The 20,700-nt window shown below is 39.1% G+C and overlaps 2 protein-coding genes across 4 annotated transcripts in view; both read right to left on the bottom strand.

Annotated features, from left to right (window-relative positions):
• Positions 1-4,999, bottom strand: part of PAS1 (FKBP-type peptidyl-prolyl cis-trans isomerase family protein) — a 57,521-nt gene extending 52,522 nt beyond the window's left edge. For both annotated transcript variants that reach the window (XM_077382744.1, XM_077382743.1), the window contains exons 1-2: positions 4,843-4,999; positions 4,561-4,710 (exon numbers count right to left, since the gene is read on the bottom strand). In XM_077382744.1, the coding sequence (XP_077238859.1) occupies positions 4,561-4,634 (74 nt within the window). In that variant the 5' untranslated portion in view covers positions 4,635-4,710; positions 4,843-4,999. The remainder of the gene's footprint in view (positions 1-4,560; positions 4,711-4,842) is intronic.
• Positions 5,000-14,048: 9,049 nt separating this feature from the next.
• LOC143878456 (uncharacterized) lies at positions 14,049-16,061 on the bottom strand. 2 transcript variants are annotated; one of them, XR_013250971.1, is made up of 5 exons: positions 15,537-16,061; positions 15,176-15,451; positions 14,829-15,078; positions 14,585-14,712; positions 14,049-14,489 (listed from the first exon to the last, which is right to left on the bottom strand). XR_013250971.1 is itself a non-coding variant. In XM_077380748.1 (5 exons), exons 1-5 carry the CDS (start codon positions 15,816-15,818, stop codon positions 14,413-14,415), a joined length of 996 nt encoding a protein of 331 aa, XP_077236863.1. In that variant the 5' UTR covers positions 15,819-16,061; the 3' UTR covers positions 14,049-14,412. The 2 variants fall into 2 exon arrangements, 1 of the variants encoding a protein (XP_077236863.1); XM_077380748.1 differs by having other exon boundaries at positions 14,585-14,695.
• Between the last annotated feature and the right edge of the window lie 4,639 nt (positions 16,062-20,700).

A 20,700-nucleotide genomic window follows, 5' to 3' on the forward strand; every position in this document is an offset into this window, starting at 1 on the left:
AACAGGATATCATGCAGAATGGCAATTATGAGGAACTTCTTTGACAAAAACAAAAAAAAGGAACTTCTTTGACAAAGAGATCAATTTGGTAGCTAGATTGTTGGAGACAAGTCAGTCTTGCTACGTCAAGAGGACAGGGGAAGATATAAGGATTGCATCAAGTGCTCAGGTTCCTTCACCATCAAATCATTCTACGACAATCTGGCTCCTGGTCATGCACCTTTGCCCCTCTCCGGGATATGGTTCATTCCGGCTCCTCCCACAGTCTGCACATTTGGATGGACAACCTTTCTCTACAAAATCCTCACCGTGGATCAACTGTGTAGCCGCCACTTGGATTACTGATCATTGCGCCTTATGCATAGTGAATCAGTAGACCATATGTTTTTGCACTGTCGTTTGGCTAGGGATGTTTGGTGCCGAGTAATCAGGAGATTCTATTTTCTATGGGTATTCCCGTCAAGCATGTGGGATATATTGGACAGATGGTTTTTTGCCCTATGGCAAAAGAAAGGTACAACTCTTTGGAGAGTGGTCCTTCTAGATACAATTTGGATCCTTTGGAAGGAAAGTAACACCCTGGTTTTTAAGGGCTTTGTTAAGAGCTCTCAATACATCTTCACCAAGGTTATTACCCTGACCATTGCATGGGTAAAAGTCCTCCCCTCTTTCAGGTTCGTCTCAGCTCCTGATATGTAGTACTATTGGAGAGAAATCTGCAACATCAGAGAGCAGGTTGAGGATCCATCTATAGCATGGGAGCTGCCTGAGTCGAGCAAACTAAAGCTCAACTTTGACGGATCGAGTATTGGTAACCCAGGCCCCGTTGGAGTGAGGGTCTTAATAGAGACGATAGAGAGGCAACATCTCTAGCCTTCTTTGGCCCTATAGGGATGGAAGATTCCAATGAGGCAGAGATAAGAGCGGTCCTACAGGGACTAAGGCTCATCAACGCCAGGTCTTTATATAACTTGATAGGTGAAGGAGACTCCTTGAATGTGATCGGGTGGCTGAATGGTAGCCTATCTCATCCGTGGAGGTTTATGCACTAGATTGATGAGATCCAGGATGAGATTGAAGGATGATCCATATCCTACAACCATATAAAGAGAGAGGCTAATTCTGAGGCAGTCAGGCTTGCCAAAGCTGGGGTTTCCAGGGGCATGCTTGAGATTTTTTTACTTCCTCCCTCCTTGAGGGCTGCTTTTTGTTCATTCGTTCTTCTTCTTCTTTTCTTTTTTTTTGCTTCTTTTTTTAATGTTTTGTTTTTGGCTTCTTATTCCTTGTATCGACCTTCTCGGTCATCGGGCCTTCCCCCTTTTTCTTTTAATTCAAAAAAAAAATGTATCAAGAAGCAACACTTTGCAGGCAAGGCAGGGATCTAGAGCTTTATGACTTGCGGTTGACGATCGTAATTCTTCTTCGTTCGCCACTTTGCACCTTAGTAGGAAGGAATTGTTGATTACACCAACAAAGTGGTCTTCACCTTAAACAAGGATAAAGCCCTCGATCTGTATGGATTCTCATTTTGCTTCTTCCAAGAATTCTGGAGACCATAGTGAGGGATGTCATAAATGTCCTGAATGAATTCTTCCTTTGTCACAGCACCAATAAGGCTTTTAATGCTTCCTTTATTGCAATGGTCCCAAAAGCTAGGAATGTTGTCTTATTGGTAGGATTTACAAAATTATAGCCAAAATACTTTCTAACGGAATCAAAGACGTAAGCTGTCATTAATTGCTTCCAGCCAAAGTTTTTTTGTGACGCTAGACAAATTCTTGATGGTATCGTGGTGGCAAACAAAATTATTGGTCATGTCAAAAACCCAAAGTGTCTAGGGCTCATGGTATGCTTGTTAAACTTGACCTCGAGAAAACTTATGATAGGATGGAGTGACCTCTACTGATGTGGATTCTGAAAAAGGCAGGCTTTGGCATTAAGAAGAGACAATGGGTCCATTGTTGCATGTCCAATGTTTGCTGCATTGTCCTTATTAACAAGAGCCAAGTGGGCCACTTTGATGCCACCAGAGCTCTTAGACAAGGAAACCCCCTCTCTCCTTTTCCGCTTACAACTATTGCAGAGAGCATTGGTTATAGTCTATCCAACGGTGCAAAAACTGGGTTTCTTAATGGTCAGGCATCATATCCCATCTTCCATTCTTCCCTATGTGGATGATAGCATCAACCTATATGAGGCATCACTTTCCATAATCACCATTATTGTGGAGACCGCAAGTCACAAGAGCAACAGAAAAAGATAGTTTTGTGGCATCAATGTCGATGACCCAATTGTTGATGATATTGTTGCCATCTGAAGTATATCGGCCTTCTCTTTAAGGACTGCAATCTGAATCCCAGTTAGGACCCAGTGTTGGAATTGACAGTTGGAAATGTAGATACCTGTCCCTCCCTGGCAGCATTGCCCTTCGAAAGGCGTCTCTATCTAACCATCCTACCTACTACCTATCTATGTTTAGAGTCTCCACTATTATCCAGCATAGGATCGAAAAGTTTACAAAAAGTTTACAATTTCATTTGGAATGGCAATCCCATAATTCAAAAGGTTTGTTCAAAACATCAGACACCAAAATGCAACCCTTCTAAAATATTTCCATGGAAGCTCTTTAATAATAGTAACAAGATATGGTCACCAAATAAGTTCTCTTTCTTCTTTGTCGTTGTCTTCTTCATTTTTTTAAAATTGTTCGAAACGGTTGCAGAATTGTTTAACTGTTTCGATTCGTTCAAACTCCTCCTCATCCTTCTCTTTCTCCTTGCCTTCTCACATGAGGGCTTTAGAGGGCTTTGTTATGCTATGTCACAAATATCTCCGATATTTTCAAAATATAGCGTTTTTATTGCGAGATTTTGATAAAACGACAAAATTCCGAACTAATCCCGAGATTTTAAAAATATAGCGATATTTTTGTTCTTATCATAAAATATCCCGATAATATCACGATATTATCCCAATATTTTTACGGTATTTTTATTTTATATTTTTTTCTTAAATTTAATATTTTTATATATTTTTAAATAATTTTATTTTTACCGTTTATTTCCCGATATAAACCCGAAAAAAAAAAGAATAAAATTAATATATCCCGAGACTTTCCCTTGCCGAGAAATTCCCAAGAACGACATTTGTGACGTAGTTGTTTTTTTTTTTAGACGGTAAAATGAGAATATATTAAAAGGCGAACCGAGAAGGTTCAAAACAAATTACAGAAGGAGAAAGAAACGAAAATACAAAATCATGGCGGGTGATAATCAAACCGCTCCAGACTAAACCTAAAAACACCACCCCTTGCTAGGGAGTCGGCATCTAAATTAGCAGATCTCCTCACATGCGTAAACAATATAGACGAGTCAAGAACTATATCATCAATTTCCTCGAAAAAAGATAAAAACCGCCACTGAGGAGAAGCCGCACCCAAAAGCCAGAGAACAACATTAGAGGAGTCCCTTCCACTATCACCTTATCTAACACAGAATTATCCAAAAACTTGATCCCACAATGAACTGCTCTCACTTCCGCTTCATTAGAGTCCGCCACACCAATGGGGCCCGAGAAGGCCCAGAGAACATCTCCCTTGGAATCTCTTGCATAAACCCCCAATCCCTGCATCACCAGGATTGCCAAGAGATGATCCATCGAAATTCATCTTTAACATCCCATCAGGAGGAAGGAGCCAGGATTGAGTAATTTTGACTTTGCCAACCCCCTCCTTGCAAATAATCTGCCAACCTTCTCATAGATCATACGCTGAGACGAAATGAAACAGAGGAAGGCTTCTAGCCCAAGAAATGACTGCTGCAATGATCTTGATAAATATCCAGTAAGACGATTTTGCCACTCATTCAAATACTCGGGAATTTCTTTCTTTCCAAATGAACCACCAAGAAGCCAACATTTGTGACATAGTTGTTACGTGCCTAATTGGCCGTAACGGAAATAAACAAACGGAAAATAGAAAAAGAGGGGGAGAGAGGTTGATTCGAGGCAACCGGACCTCCTAGTGGTGCAAATCGAGAGGAACCATAACTCTCTAAGAACAAAGTTTCCTTTGTGCTGTAAAATTTCTCTTCTTTTCTCCTTTCATTGAAATACATAAACTTAAATACAAGTACAATGAGAATGCCACATCATCAACCTACTTACCACTAGCATGACACATAATAAAAACTAACACCCATGACTCTAAACCACATAATCACAAACCTAAAATGCAAATCCCTACAATAACTACCTTGCAACTCCTCCCATACATCATAACATATACGTATCAGGCTTCTTTCAACGCAAGAAAGAAAGGGGTCTTTCTAAACAAAGACTCATTTTCATTTTTACAAAACTTAAATAAGATAAATAACATGAATCATACAATTTATGATCGAATCGTTTCAATCGAAAATCACAACATTTATACAAATTTAGATTCAATCATGGGATTCAAATCAAAATCCATAACATTTAATTTGAATCATAAGATTTGAATTGTAAATCTTAAGATTTTCAAAACAATGAGATAAATAAAAATAAGAAGAAAAAAAGTACCTTTTCTCTTCAGCACTGGAAGGTTTCTTCTTTGGAGGGACATATTCCTGCTCTGCTTTCTCTTCCACCGCCATTTATCTCTACTCGAAAACAGGAAAATAGAAGACCTCTACAAATTCCTCTCAAAATCGAAACTCGTAGAAAAATAAGCTGATTCCATAACAGAAGAAATTAGGGTTATATGGTGTGAGAAGACCTTCTGAAAACCCTAATTCCGTAATAAAAATGAAGAATCTAAAAAAACCCTAATTACATGACAAAGGGGGATTGGGCGAGAAATACCTGATCTCTTTTTGTCTCGCAACAGAGAAGGGTGTATTTGTCATGAACGACACTGTAATGGACAAGTCGTAGAAATCGAAGCGCGTTTTGCTTGCTGTCTGTGTCCGCGCGTAGTTTTTTCTAGTGTTCAAAAGGCAAGGTGGGGCCTATCTATCCCTTGGAATTTCCAACCCAGCTTAATGCTTCCCAATTCTACCAGAAATCATATAGGACCTTGTTACAAGCGTATTCATTGGAATTGGATTGGTTCATCAAATAGCGTTAGGTCATAATCCAATTTAAACTTACCTAGCCAACACTTAGATCCGGCTCTACTCAAATTTTTCTGGTTCACCCCAACATTACCAACTTGTTCGATTGTTGCTAAGCAGTTTTTGTATATCAAATGGACCTCCCCAGATGATAATCTTAATGTGGCCGATTTACCCTCTTTAACTATCAATTTCGCTACAGCACCTGCTGGTCTAGTTAATTGTCCACCCTTTCCAAGTGTGAGAGCTGAAATCGGGTTCAACCGCGCCCAAGGTGCACCTTTAGTCTCCTATCAGATGAGAATCTTTTTTTTTTGGTAGGTAAGCTAGGGTTTGGCAGAACCCCTACTGGTTTATTAAATGAAAAGAAAGATGATAAGTTTAAGAAAGAAACCCATCATCCCTATCCTTGACACAAAATCCGAAGATAATCTTAAGTAGAAGGTATTGGTGTATAGCTACATCTAGTTGCATTCCCACCATGGCATCTAGACCTAGCAAACGGGTGGGCCAGGTCAACCCACGGGTGATGCGGGTGTGGGTCATACGCGTCGGGTCAGAATTAAGGTGACCCGCGTGGCCCGTGGGTGGGCCAGGTCAACCCGCGGGTCACCCGCAAATTCAAACAGTCGTTTATTTTGGGAAATGTAATCACTGGTTTTTTATGAGGGCGGTATGGCCGGCACCGTGGGATGATCCAAACTGTCCATTAGATGGCCAACAGCCTAAATAGGTTGTGCCCCAAAACTCATTTCAATAGGTTGATCCTAACCATCCGATCTATAGAGGGTTAGGATCAAGTGATCAACCCTCTAATATTCAGATCGGAGGGTTGGGATCAACCTATGGTGCATGCCACAACCTATTTATATTCTATGGTGCCAGTCATAACCTATTCAGGCATCAAACCCTTAAAAAATAGATTAGCATGACAAAATCACCATCCTTTGCATTAGAAAAAAAAGCCATCTAACTAGATTAGCATGACAAAATCACCACCCTTAAAAAAGCCAGATGACCCGCGGGTCAATTTTGACGGGTCACTAAAACTCAGACCTGTGCCCACAAATTTGCGGGTGGGCACGGGTTGCGTTTGCCAGGTCTAATGGCATCAAGAGTCGCACGAAATATAGAGGTAAATGGAAAGAAAATAGACTCATTTCTTAACTGTCGTTCTTCGCTTGATTTGAATGGAAAGTCAAACAGTGCAAACTCGCTTGCATTTTGGAAAATTTTCAGCCACAAGGACTGCCATGTCAACAGTAAATGGCTCTCCCAAACAATACAACGAAATGGAAAGAGTGTCCTTTTACTTTGCTTTTCCAACTTTTTGGTGCATCTCCAAAAGGACCCTGAGCGAAGTGGAAGAGTGAAGGTGAAGAATAGGGAGAATGAGGGTATTTGGTTGTCAAGGAAGACTGTTTGTTGGATTGAAAGGTAGAGTAGATGTAAAATTAAGAGCATGCATTGAGACACCTACATAATTTGGGGCACACATGCAGCTATCTACGCATCTATTGTGGGGCTCACTTGTGACCTGAAAGTAAAAGAAGGGACGACATGTGATAGACCCGTACACCCCATAGTCCATGCCTATTGTGTGGAGCTCCACAATTCATCAACCAGAATTTGGCAAACATGAAAAAATATTTCATGGAATATTTGTTTAACCAGTGTAAGAGATATAGATATGTGAGAGAATGATAGGAATGGGGAAGTGGTGAGTGAGGAGAGCATGAGTTTGGGTTGGAAAACAGAGAAGAAAATTGATCTTGTTTAAAACAGTTTTTCTCTCTGTTTCCCAGCTCCATCGTATACTCTCCTCAGTCACTGCCTTCCCAAGTGTTTCTCTCACCAGCCCTTTCTCCTCCTCATTCACCTTGGGTAAACAAATATTCCATGAATTTTATTTTCATGGTTTGACTTTTTTCTAACAGAACCTCTAATGGTGTTTAGGTCCTAATTTGAATAGGATTTCCACATGAAGTGGAGATTGAATAACATTAAGACAGTCTGAACTCCATCAAAATAATCAGTTGAGGAGAATCAACTAAGCTTTATTTCATACATTACAATTAAGCATGTATGGTAAGATTGATCTTTATGCAATAAAGTTGATCCGGTTATAAATCATTAAATTATGGATGGGGATAATTTTCATTAATTAATGAGTTCCTAAGCTATTGAATTCAAAGAAACACATTCGAAACAACTAATTACTCCAAAAGCTTAAGCTGTAGGAGTTGGCATTATTTAATAATTTATATTTCACCACTCCCCCTCACGTGTAGCCCTCCTTTTCTGGGTTAGCCGTACACGTGGCACATGTGGCCACTGTTTTGGGTTTGCCGTACACGTGGCTTTTTAATGTCAAGGAGTTGTTGAGTTTTGAACCCAAGATGACGAGAGGAAGCCCAAAGTCCAAACTCCCCCCCAATTTTATACAACTTACTTCCTCATATAATTCTCTAAAGAAACCTAATATAAGAAATCACGTCTCAAATCCAATTTATAATGATAAATAGATCGATCTAATTTACCTACACCAAACAAAATAAACCTAATCTCAGAATAAAATACTTAATACTAAGCCTTCTCTTAGAATTTCTCAGGTAGGTGAGATTGGGAAGTTTCCTTGATTATTATTTTCTTCTTTAAGTTATCCGCGGAAGTTGCAAATCATCCGAGCAAGTAAATGATTTTCAACTAATTAATTAAGAATAAAATGCTTATATAAAGATAAAGCTTCTCATTTCACATAGGGAGAGGCTTCTTTGATTTTTGTTATTTTTATAAAGATGTCAATGCCCTCCCAGACCCTCCTACCGTCATATCCTATGCTGATTCGAGAGGTATTACTGTGCAACACTATCAAGATGATCCTTATCGGGTCCACAGACATCATGTCGACATGAGCTGGACCGTTGATCTAATGGGGCTCCACCATGAAATTGGCATAACCGAAGTGATGATCTAACTATCCGATCAGCTTGCATCTAACCTTAAGGATGATTTAACCATCGGATATTGAATTTTGAATGGAGTTTTTTGTTTCCATGCTTTACAGCCTTTTTCTTACCCTCTCTTCACTTAGTCCCTCTCAGGTCTCTCCCTCTCGGGCCCTCACTCCACCGTTGGGCATGCTAATATTTCATGGAAAACAAAATTCATGGTTGTCAAACATGGCCGCTTAATATACTATTGTAATATTTTTATTCTTTCTAAGGTCATTTCATGTGAATTTAGACTACTCAAATACCCTATTCTTGCCAAATGGCACCCGTGTATTATCTAATAAAAACACATCTTATTCTTTCTAAGGTCATTTCAGGTGAATTTAGACTACTTAAATATATACCTTATTCTTTCTTTTTTTTGGTAACGAAGGGTGTCCCCACTATTTCCCTACAGATGCGCGCAATCACCCGGACACCATGCGCATCAGGTAAGAAGGGGGGATTCGAACGCTCGTCACTGGGGAGCAAACCCATGGCTGTACGCTAAAGAGCCACACCCTTCCGGGTTTATATACCTTATTCTTGCCATTTGACACCCACATATTATCTTATAATATGGCACCAATACCAATCATAATGTTGTACACAAGTGACAAAAGTAAGAGGGTTGGTTCACCTAACATTGGATTTCCCCATCTTCTTTCTTAGTCGATAAAAAGGAATGAAACTCTACCACAGCATTCTCTTCTGCCACACCTTATAAAGATATAAAAAGGAAAGGGAAATTGAAAAAGATGGGAAGTTTTTGATTTCTATGATTTAAAGGGAACATGTGTGGGCCCATCCACCTGAGCATTTCATTTATGAGGTCCCCAAATGTTGGGAGGCAACGAATTTTTAAATTTAAGAGGACCACTTCAGTCATTTGTGAGGATACATGGCTTGTCACCATCTGATGCCTCACTCTAGTTTACTGCTAGATGAGTTCACCAAATGCTTATCTTTACCTTTTTTCTTATTCACTGCACAGAAAAAAATGATTGCCCGACACTGTCTAAGTCTTAATAACCACCTCCATTTATGTTTCAAAGGGGTGCAGCTTGGGTCAGGTGGGGCTGAGCTTTTGCTATAGAATGAATTGGAATCAACCCAAACCCGACCAGATTTTAGGCCATGTATGGGTGCCAGGAATTTTTTTTTTTTTTTTTTTTAGCCACTTCATCCTCATCTCCACTTGGAGACACTGATTTATCATGAAAAAACAAAATTAATGGTAGCCAAATGTGCCTTTAGGTCAAAGCTCAACCCAGATTCCCCAAAATCACATGGGTTGCACCCCTATGTTTCATGGGCTGCTCGGTCAGTGTAAAATGACAAAAATACACTAATATAAGAACTAAGTTGGTATTCAACCTACAAGTGTTTTAGGAAGAAAAAACTGTAACTAACATTACATCCCTTTATAAGACTGATTAAAAATCAAATTTTGCACATAAATCCCCAGAATGCATCCCTTTCTACAGTTACAAAGTCATATAATTTTATGGTGTCACATGTTTTACTTGAAGAATCAGAATTCCCGTACCTCTAATGAAACAGAATGGTTTCATGTTAAACAAATTTTGTCTCATTCAGTCCTTACTCACTGAGAGGTCAAAACTCTCTATGTTCAACAGAAAGAGAATGAATATTCACTTGATCTTGATCCTTGTGGAGCGAAAAACGTGGGAACTTCCAACTATGAATAAAAACGTGGAGCGAAAAACATGGTTGCCATACAGTTAGGATGTGTATGGCAACCATGAAAAAATATTCCGTGGAAATATTTAGTGCGGCTACTTGTGATGGGGTGAGGGGAGCATAAAAAGGGGCTAAAAATAGGGATAAAAAAACCCAGTTTGAAGTAGCATACTATGTTTCACTATTTTTAGGGGTTTCTTTTTCTCTATCAATGCACCCACCACGTATGCCCTATCAATTCTCTCCCTCCCTTCTTCTCAGCTCATCTTTTATAGTTGGGTCCACCAATAGTCCAAGGAACAATTTTCCATGGTTGCCAAACATGCCCTTAATTTTTTTTTGTTTTGTGAATGGTCAAGACTACCCTACATAGTATGGTTACAAAATTCTTCGATTAATACTTACATTCACTATTTTAAACATAAAATATCCCATCTAATTCATAAAACTCATATTTTTTTTCTAATTAATACGACTTTTGAATTGGACATGAATTTGTCTAATAAATTATTAATTTCCCTTAGGGCTCATTTGGGTGCCGAGAAGATTTTGATTTGGATTTCTCACATTTGCAGCCCTTTTTGCGTTGTGATTTGGATCTGGATCAAGATTTCCAAATCAGCGACTGACAGTAGTGAAAAAAATCAGATTTCCAAATATACTGTGGAAATAAGTAATTGGAAATCCACAGATTGGCAGTTTCCTTCACCCTCTTTGCTCCTCAACCTCTCCGCAACAGTAGGAAGTACCCCTTTCCCTCTCTGTCTCCCTTGACATGAGCTGGCGGATCTACTCATTTGGTATTCAAAACTCAATTCCAAATCCAAATACAAAATATGAGGGATCCAAATGGGCCCTCATTATTCGTAAATCTACTAAGAAATTTGAAACTATTGCAGATATTAGTAAAAATTGAACTCTGAGAACAAATTTACAAAAGACATGAACATTTTTAATTTTCATATTTCGAAAAACAGGTATGCATATAAGAAGTGCATGTGGTGTCAAACTCTTCCCAACATAATCTCTCTCTTTTTCTTTTTTTTTGAACAGTTGCCTCCCTTAATTATTCTCTAATACAAACTCATAATAATCTTATTTTACAATGGCATCAACTAGCAAGCTGATCTGGTCCTGATAAACCAAAATGAACATTGCTTACTGCTTAGTGCACACATGGCATGTAGTGTTGCTGATTGGAGATCTCAGAATTAAAATCAATGACTTAAATATATCACGAGTATGTTTGGTTGGGATGAATGATCTTTTCACCAAGGGCTTTCCTAGAAAGCCTTATCTTTCCATCACTTTCATAAAAAACTCTTTTGATTGTTTGGTTAAACAAAAGCCAGTGCCTAAAGCAGGGGCCTAGCCTAGTGCACCAACCAAAAAGAATCCCCAAGGATTCAAAAAAGGAAGAAAAGAAATAAAAGGGAAATGATATCCCCCCCCCCCCCACACACACACCTTTAATCGGATAAAAACGGTTCACTGCTTGAGGATAAATTCACCCCAACGTTTTTCTTTGCTTTTAAAACTTGGAAAAATTGTAAATGGGGACACCAAAATAAGAGAATTCCAATGGGGGACACTTTTGAAAAATTATAAATGGGGGTCGAAAACGGAATTTGTGGGAAAACCTGACCAAAATGCCCCTAGGGGTCATCAAGTCTAAAAGAGGGTTATCAACTGGTTAACAAGTCTAAATATGATTTAACAACTCTAACATAAACAGGGTTTTCAAATCTCGCCCGGGGATATCAAGTTCTCAACAGGGTTATTGAGTCTCACAAGGGGTTTTCAAGTCTAGATAGGGTTTATCAAGTCTTTATGAACTTGATAATCCATGTTTACGTACCTGATAACCCCTTTTTAGACTTGATAACGCCCAGGGGCATTTTGGTCAAGTTTTCACTGTTTACGTACTTGATAACTCCTCTTTAGACTTGATAACCCGTTTTCGATCCCCCTTTATAATTTTTCAAAAGAGTGTCGCCCGTGGGCAATTCTCGTATTTTGGTATCCCCCATTGCCAATTTCTTATCCGTCAGAGGAATATCATTGCCTGAAAGAAGAAATTTTTCTAAGAAGGTACTCGTGATGCTACGGGGAAAATGAAAATGAATATTTCATTGAGACTAAATTGTATGTTATGGTTAATAGAGCCCACATGGAGTGCCTAATAGCCAAAAATAATACCTTACATTTAATAGATTAGGGCCCACATGGAGTGCCTCATAGCCAAAAATAATACCTTACATTTAATAAATTAGGGCCTACATGGAGTGCCTATTAGCCAAATAACAGGAGATGATATTTTCACTCCGCCTGCATTACGCATGCGCTCCCGTAACGTGATTTGACGTGAAAAGTGGGCAACTTTAACACTTTGGGACTTCAAATCACGTTATAGGGTGGGGGTGCGGAGTGCATGTGTAATGCCGGGGGGTGAAAATATCATCCTCCCCCGTCCCCGCCCACCCCTTTTACTGATCTATTACTGTGTTGAGATCATAGTTAGCAAAACGCCGTTACTTTTTTTGAAAAAAACACGGGTTATTGATTTGCCATAAAACGGCGTTTAAAACGTGGGCGCCGTTTTAAACGGCAGATTGGGTAAAACGTTTAAAACGCAAATTAAACGCGTTTTTTACCTTTTTTCCGACTTTACCCTTGCCATACATAGTTTTTCACATTTTTTCGGCTGAAGCATTAATATTCCACGCATCAATCTATCAACCAAAATGCTCTGAAAAAATAAAAATAAACATGTTAATCATGCTGGAACTTAGTTTTATGAAAGAAGTGAAGTTTCGGATAGAACTCATATCATTCCAATTTCCATGAAAAGAATCATTCATGTGATGGAACTCTTCATAACAACCCATTTTGGGATTTTTTTCGTTTAATCCATTTTTTTTCAAACCAAAACGTATTAAACATGTTTTATTCATTAAACTTTTTTTAAACGATTCCGTTTTTTTTACCGTTTTTTTACTATGTTTTTTTTAACCCATGCCGTATTAAACCCGAATTTTTCCCGTCCCGTATTATCACGTTTTGCTAACTATGGTTAAGACAGAGGGCAAAACGTCTAAAAATCAATGGGACCCATAGAGTAGAAAAGTAATGATTGGGGAAGCAAAATCTTTCCCTCCATTGCTTCCCCGGCCGCATCCTTTATGCTATGTTTGGTTGCTTGTAGATGGCTGGGAGGAGAAAAATAAGTCAAAGAGAATTAGACAAGAATGGAAGATGGGGAGATTATTAGGAGGGAGATTTGCGAGTAGTGTTTGGTTACGCGAGAAAATTAGCATAAGATGTAGGGTGTCACTATCAAAATATAGGTGGAAGAGAGAGAAAAGTAAGAGAGAGAGAGAAAAAAAAGAATAGGACAAGAATTTCTCCTAATTCCCTTAACAAATTTCTCCATTTTAGTGAAAAAGGGGAGAAGATTATGGGGGGGGGGAACATCTCCGCCACGTAGATGCCACCTAGTATAAAAACCAATAATGATGTCCAGAAATTGTCTAGTGGTCAAAGGTGTAAATGACAACCAAACATGTTTTGGAAAAATCTCTGGGAGATCTCATGCATTTGAAACTCCTACAATCCCCCCAAAATAAGCAACCAAACAGAGGGGGGTGGCACGGAGAAGAAATGGGTGAGTGAATAACATGATACCCTTTTGACGTGTATTAGAATACGTTATCAGCACAACCATATTTTGATATTTGCACACAAACCAAGCTGTCTTTTCTTCTCTAATTGGCTTGTGAGAGTTTTTTTTTTTTTTTTTTTTCGGTAGATGTAAACATGCAATAACCTTTGAAAGCTCTTTGAATCCTAAACAAGATGGTTTGTTAAAATATAGTTGTGGTGATATCATTTCCAATATCAAACAAAGTAAGCCATAGAACAGATATCACCTGACAAAAAGAAGATTAAAAAAATAACCGGTTTGACCAGGTCAAGAAACCTTGACCAGTAACTATTTCTGATACCGAATCCAAAGTGGGACCACACTGATCTGTACCAAAGTCAGAATGGACCCACAGAAGAACACTTCACGCCTAAGCAACCACTGACCCAGGCCCTTCTTTTCCCTTTCTAAGAGGGAAGGAGGAAAAAACACACAGGAAGGTTGATTCCTTTTGGGGCAGTGAGTCTCCAGCTAGATATTCATAAAAAATTTCACTAAAAATAACACAATCAATCCAAACCAAAACCACTCAAACTTACAAAAATACCACCAGTATTAAACAACAAAGCTTCTATTCCATTTCAAATACAACAGAAACAGTACAAACATGAAAAGCTTTTCCCTTCTTAACCCAAAAAAATCAGAGACTTTTCTTATTCTTCAGACAACGGGGGTTCCTGTTTTTCAAAAACAAGAGCATCAAAATAGAGAAAGAACTACTTACTAGTTACTACATGAGATACTGATTTATTACCCAACAGATTTAATGATTTCTATCTTAGCTTTCTCCACAAAATAGGACTACTTATTTCATCTCTCTCCTAACACTACCAATAACATATTCCAAATTTTTTCTTTTCCCAAATCGAATATAGAATTTGTAACCCTGTTCAGTCAGTAATTAGTTCAATGAAGGTTCTCAGTAAATCCATTCCTTAGGTAGGCGAATTTCATTACTTGATGAAGGTGGAGGGCGAAGATTATGGCGCTTGGGTTCTGTAAAAAAGAAGGAACTTTTCATTAGTATGTTTTGGTTTATGAACTAAATTAAAATTAGAAGGGAATTAAGTTGTTAGAAGTGAGAGAAGTACCATTATCATGATTAAAGCTTCCACTAAAACGTGGAAGAGCATTGCCCATTTCATCCAAATTCAAGTTGAGTGTCTGTACCAATCTAGCTGGTAGAAGAACAGTAGCACAAGCTGGGCAAAACAAAAATCTAAATTAAAGTTAAAAAACAAGAACCCAAAAATCCTAACAAGGAAACATGAACCCTTTAGAAATTCCATGAAAAGAAAAACCCAAAAATTGAGACTAAAAAGGGTAAAACATTACCTGGTTTTTTGCACAAATCAGTGGGACTCCCAGCTCTTCTAGGGAGGAAAACTCCTGTTCCACCAGACTCTTTTTTGGAACCAGAACCACCAAGAAAAACTGCTCTCATTCCCAAATTGTTTTGATGCTGGTCTTGCAAAGGCCATGTCGAATAAGACAAACCCATGGGTCTGTTTTTCCTTCCATTTCCAAATCCACCAGGCCTTACTCTATTCTGCCATTGTTGTTTCACCATTGGACTCTGTTTCAACTGCAAAACATAAGGGAAAAAAAAACCCAGTTAAAAAAAACCAGTCTTTTACCTTCTCTACTCACAAAATAATAAGAAAAACCCAACAAAATCTTACTTGATTAGTCTGCAATCTTTGCTGACAAAAACCCTGATTTGGGTTCACAGTATAATGACTAGTAGGTTTTATAGGGGGACCCAAAATTCCACGCCCATCAAAACTCTGCCCTTCATTCATCTTCTTCATCTTCACAACCTCTCCTGCAGCAGCATAGAGTAAATCCAAAGCATAGTCTTTCTGTTCCAATGGATTCGCCGGCGGCGAAGGACCGGCCGAGCTCCGGTGAGTTGACCAATAGAGGGTAGATTCAGGAGAAGAGGCCAAAACCCTTGTCTTCAAAAACACCAAAAAATCAGAGACTTGAAAAGAAAAGGAAAAAAAAAAAACCCAAAATGGAAAAACCAGCTTTTACTCTTACCTTGTGGTTCTTCTCGTTTGCAAAAGAATCATCGATTTTCTCCTGGTTTTGAACTGTGAAGTGAGTCATCTGCTGAGTCAACCCGGCCATGTAATCACCTTCATCACTCTCAGTCTCAGTAGGAGAGCTAAGGATTGATCCATAGGACTCAAAATCATATGGAAACTCAGAGGGAAAACAAACCCTTGTTTCCTTTTCATTTCCTCCATTTTTTTTCACAACACCCTCAGCCAAAAACTCTGAAGGTAGCCAAAACTCCCCATCAACCAAATTCTCAGCCATCTCAAAAACCCAAATAAAAAGAACAGAGAAAGATAGAAACAGAGAGATTTGAATGGGGTCTAGATTGTCAAACACTCTTGCTTTATATCTCTTTAGAAAAGAAAAGGAGAGAGAAACCCTCAAAACATGAAAGAATTGGGAGCCCCCGCCTCTTCTTCCTTCTTAGTGGTTGGAGAAGACCTTTGTCCTTCTCTGCAACTCACCTGCCATGTGTTGGGATAACAGAGGACTCACTGTAACTTAGACTCCTGCCTATCTTTATATAGTAACAAATTTATAAGGTTAAGGTTAGGGTTAGGGTTGGGCTTGTTAAACTATTTTTTAATTCGGACTAAGTTACCCCTTGTTTATCACTAAATCTATGCCTGATGGGCTAACTATGGAAAAGATATCAAGTGTTAAAATGGCATTACAGTCAGAGAAAAAACAATGAAAAGACAGAACGGTTGTCTAAGTATAGGCTATAAAGTATCCTTGTAAAGGGATTTTATCGTGGTGTAATAGATTTTGTAAGTATCTATGAATTTATTAGGTTTTGGTTCTAGAGGGAAAGTGTTATCACAAGAATCATTGTTGGGATTCTTGTCTTATTGCTTTCCTTGGGACACGTGTATCTGATCGGTTCCGTTGATCTGGACCATTGTAATAAGACTGCGATGGCCTTTGATCCAATCTTAATAAGATGATCCTGAACCGTTGATCTGATTGGTTACGTTCGGCAAACAATCTCCACCCGCTTATTTAGGCGCGGTAGATTAGAAAATCAAAATAAAAAATAGAAAGAAGGCGAATCGATAACCTGGATCCGCCATGCTCGAATCTCCCTTTTCCGCCATTAGTATGCCTAAAAATGAGAAAAGATGTGATTTTCCGAAGCGACTCTTCCAAAGATTCCCATTGTCATATTTTTGGCAATTTTGTCGGGGGAGAATGTTGTTCGAGTATAAAAAAATAAATAACGCCGTCTCTAACCGCTTAAGCTTTTGAAGTAATTGGTTGTTTTCACATGGTATCATAGCCAAGGTTGTAGGTACAAATCACCTCGATGTTAAAAATCCACATGTAATGGCCAATCTAAAAGAGAGGCCACATGTTCCACGAGTCAGACAACCCTAAAGAGAGGAACCACATGTGATGAGGAGTGTTAAAGTATAAAAATTGAATAACGCCGTCTCGAACAGCTTAAGCTTTTGGAGTAATTGGTTGCGTTCACAAATCTAAAGCTTTTCGAACACACCCTTAATAGTGATTGTGCAAGGATGTCTAAATAAAATTTAACAATGATTGCTAAAGCTTCTGACTCTCCTCAAGCTCTGTATAAATTAATTAAGGATATGAACCTAGAACAAAGCTAGAAAACTTACGTAATCGGGTAAGAGTGAGGGACACTACTATTCGCTTGGTATCCACTTATGGATCTCGTTCTATGTGTAAATGGAAGGGATCCTAATGAGTGGAGCGATTAATCTTCCATGTAACATGATCTACACAATTCACATAAAAAACCTCACCTTTTTAGGTTCATTGCCTAAGAAATTATTAAGATTGACAGACCTTAATTCAAAAAAGAGGAATGCTAAAATAAAAGGTGCCCTTGCAAAATATCAGCTGCAAGGGTGCCCCATTTGGACCACCTCACCACTGCGCATTTATTAATCATCTAATTTAATATTTTTTCTGTGTTATTATAAATGCACTTTGCAAGGCCACCCTTCAGTTTAGCATTCATCTTCCAAAAATATCCATATTAGAAATATAAGCATGCAATAATCCAGATTAGAGAGTAAAAAAATCGACATGTACGTGTGAAGTGGTTGGTTTTGGCGTGGGGGCAACCAAAGGCCCAAAAGTGAATGCTTACATATCAGTCCAATGCCGACTTAAAGCTTGCAAACAAAGAGGGTTTTTACAGGTATGGCTTTATTTCCCCTTTTTTCTTCCTTTTTTGCCATTTCTTTTGATGTTTCTTTGTTTTCTTGTGTTCCTTCTAATATTCCTTATGTTTTTTTGTGTAGAGGAATTTCTGTTTTTCCTCCTACATGGTATTTGGTGTGCGTGGCAGATCTCTTCATTTGGATTCTCTTATTGTTATAAATGGATTTGTGGATAGGAAAGGTATGACCAACGATCAAAATTTTGGTTTTTGGGGTATCACTTTGGGGTTTATTCGGATATGATTTGGATGTGATTTATTCGGATTCGGATATGGATTTGGATACTGAACTCGAATTCGGATATCCGTTTATGAATTCGAATTCAGATTTGAATCCGGATAAATGGATAGGGATAATATCCGAATTCGAATAATATCCGTCGGATGCGAATTCGGTAACAAATTTTAATTATCCGTCGAATTCGGATACGGATACGGATACTGACAATTTTAAACGAATTCGAATTCGAATATAGCACTATCCGATTCGAATTCGATCCGTTTACACCCCTACCGACTCTAGTGCATGGTAGACCTAAGAAGTAGGGGTGTCAATAGACCCACATCCATTGAATTCATATCCTAAGGTCTACAATTATTTAGGGTCGTAATCCAACATAGCCACAAAATAAATAAATGAAAACTCTTTACAACCTAGACAACCAGAGGAATTATGCTCTCATGAATAGACATAAATAAATGAAAACTCTTTACAACCTAGACTCAAAAGGTAGAATCCGAAAAGCACTCTGAAAAGGATCCGACCCAGCACCCGATGGGAAGGGGATCCATTGACAGCCCTACTAAGAAGCACAAAACATCCGGGTAGAATTGATCATTCATGGTCGCAGCATATTGTAACATTGAATCACCCACCAGGGAAGAGATATGAATAGGGCTGCAACAGGTTCGGGTTGGGTCGGGTTTTTCAAAACCCTACCCCAACCCTGGATCCCATTATCTATCTCGGCCCTGACCTGCCCTGATCCTGAGTCAGGGCCGAAAAACCTCAACCCATGGCCCGCCCTACAGGGTCAGTGCTGGCCCTAGCCCGCCCTGATTGGGCAGGGCCGGGCCGGCCCTAGCCCGCCCTGATTGGGCAGGGCCGGGCCGGCCCTAATTGACCCTAGTGCAAATACCTGTTAAGAGTGCCAAAAATAAAGCAACCACTTATCATATAGAATAAAATGATCAATAAACAGAGAAAGGGAACAAAATAAGACAATATGAATTCAACAACATGACGGGCAACAGAGACAATTAATAATAATAATAATATAAAGAAACACCAATCCAAGATAATAGAAAACATTAGTAAAATAAACATGCACAGATGGTTCAATTATATAGTAGAAAACTTAGGGTCGGGCGGGGTCAGGGTACCCGAGGCATTAACCCAGAACCCGACCCGACCTGAGTCAGGGTCTAAAAAAAATGAACCCTGACCCGCCCTCAGGGTTGGAAAATCCAGCCCTGACCCTATTCGGGCTCAGGGCGGGTCAGGGCTGACAGGGCCAAACTTGCACCCCTATATATGAATCATGATAGCAAGACAAGGTGTGAATGTCTCACATGGCTCATCTTCTTTATTTTCTTGTTTCACGAGGTTTTCCTCCTCTTCAATTTTCCTATTTATTTTCATCTAAGCCCATGTCTGTCGACCATGAATTTTTTTTTCATAATAAATTAGTTTCTCCAAATGGTGAGAGAGGAGTAATGTCGGAGGAGGACAGACCTGAGAGGGCACAAATGAGTAGAGGGTGAGAAGTGGCTAAAAAACAAGGAAATATTCTTTCATATTTTGGGTAGAGTTTTTTGTTTGCTCATTTTTCAGTCTTTTCTTACCCTCTCCTCACTCTAAGCCAATACTCTAGGGAAAAAAAAAATTCATGGTAGCCAAATGTGTTCCACGCCATGAAAATTTTTTCATGGAATATTTGTAGGCACAATTGTAAGAGATAGGAGGAGAAGGAGGGAGAGAGAGAGAGAGAGAGAGAGTTAAGAGGGCCCAAGTGGAGAGAGCATGGTAAATCCCTAAAATGATGAAAGAAACAACGTACTTAATTTTGGGTTTTTTTCCTGTTTTTTAGGATGCTTTTCATGCTGCCCTGACACCCACCCTATCACCCACCCACCCATCTCACACAAACAACTAGCCCCACAAATATTTCATGGAAGATTTTTTAATGGTTGCCAAACACGCCCTAAGTAAAAGGTAACCAAAGGAAGAATGGTAAGAATAAAAATAGTTATTTCATAGCATTTTTCTTTAGGGTAAGATGGTTTACTTCTTTATTTCTCACACAAACTAGGGCTGCAACTCGGGTCGGGCGGGTCGGGTTTTGGAGAACCCAACCCAACCCGAGAAATATCTCGGGTCGGGTCGGGTCGGGTTTTTTCACGTTGACGCAATTTTTTAAGGAAAATTCTTATTTGGCAAGGCAACTCAACTCATAGAAGTAGAAATTACACTTACAGTACACTTGAATCAAACAGTGTGATGTAATTACACTCACATTACACTGGAATCAAACAATGCTGTAATCAAACAATGCTGAATCAAACACTTGAATCAACTCAACTCATAGAAGCAGAAATTACACTCACATACAATAACAGTGGGTGCGTGTGGGTTTTCACTTTTAACTTTTAACTAACAATAGAAAAAAATGTACATACTATAACTTATGTAACTCGCGTCGGGTCGGTCGGGCCCCTTCAAACCCGGCTCGACCCGAGATTCATGCGGGCTTTTGAATATTCAACCCGGCTCGACCCGAAACCCATGAAACTTGAACCCAACCCAGGTTATTTTCGGGTCGGGTCGATGCGGGTCGGGTAAAACCCGGCTCAAGTTGCAGCCCTAACACAAACACTAGAAATGAAACGTGGCCCGTTAAAAGAAATAGAAGATTCTCAATTCTGTTTTTTTTTTTTTTTGGGTTTTTG

This window comes from Tasmannia lanceolata, unplaced genomic scaffold, assembly GCF_043159265.1.
Source record: "Tasmannia lanceolata isolate RefF3 unplaced genomic scaffold, GAP_Taslan_0.1 ptg000006l, whole genome shotgun sequence".
In the NCBI taxonomy this organism is placed as follows: Eukaryota; Viridiplantae; Streptophyta; class Magnoliopsida; order Canellales; family Winteraceae; genus Tasmannia; species Tasmannia lanceolata.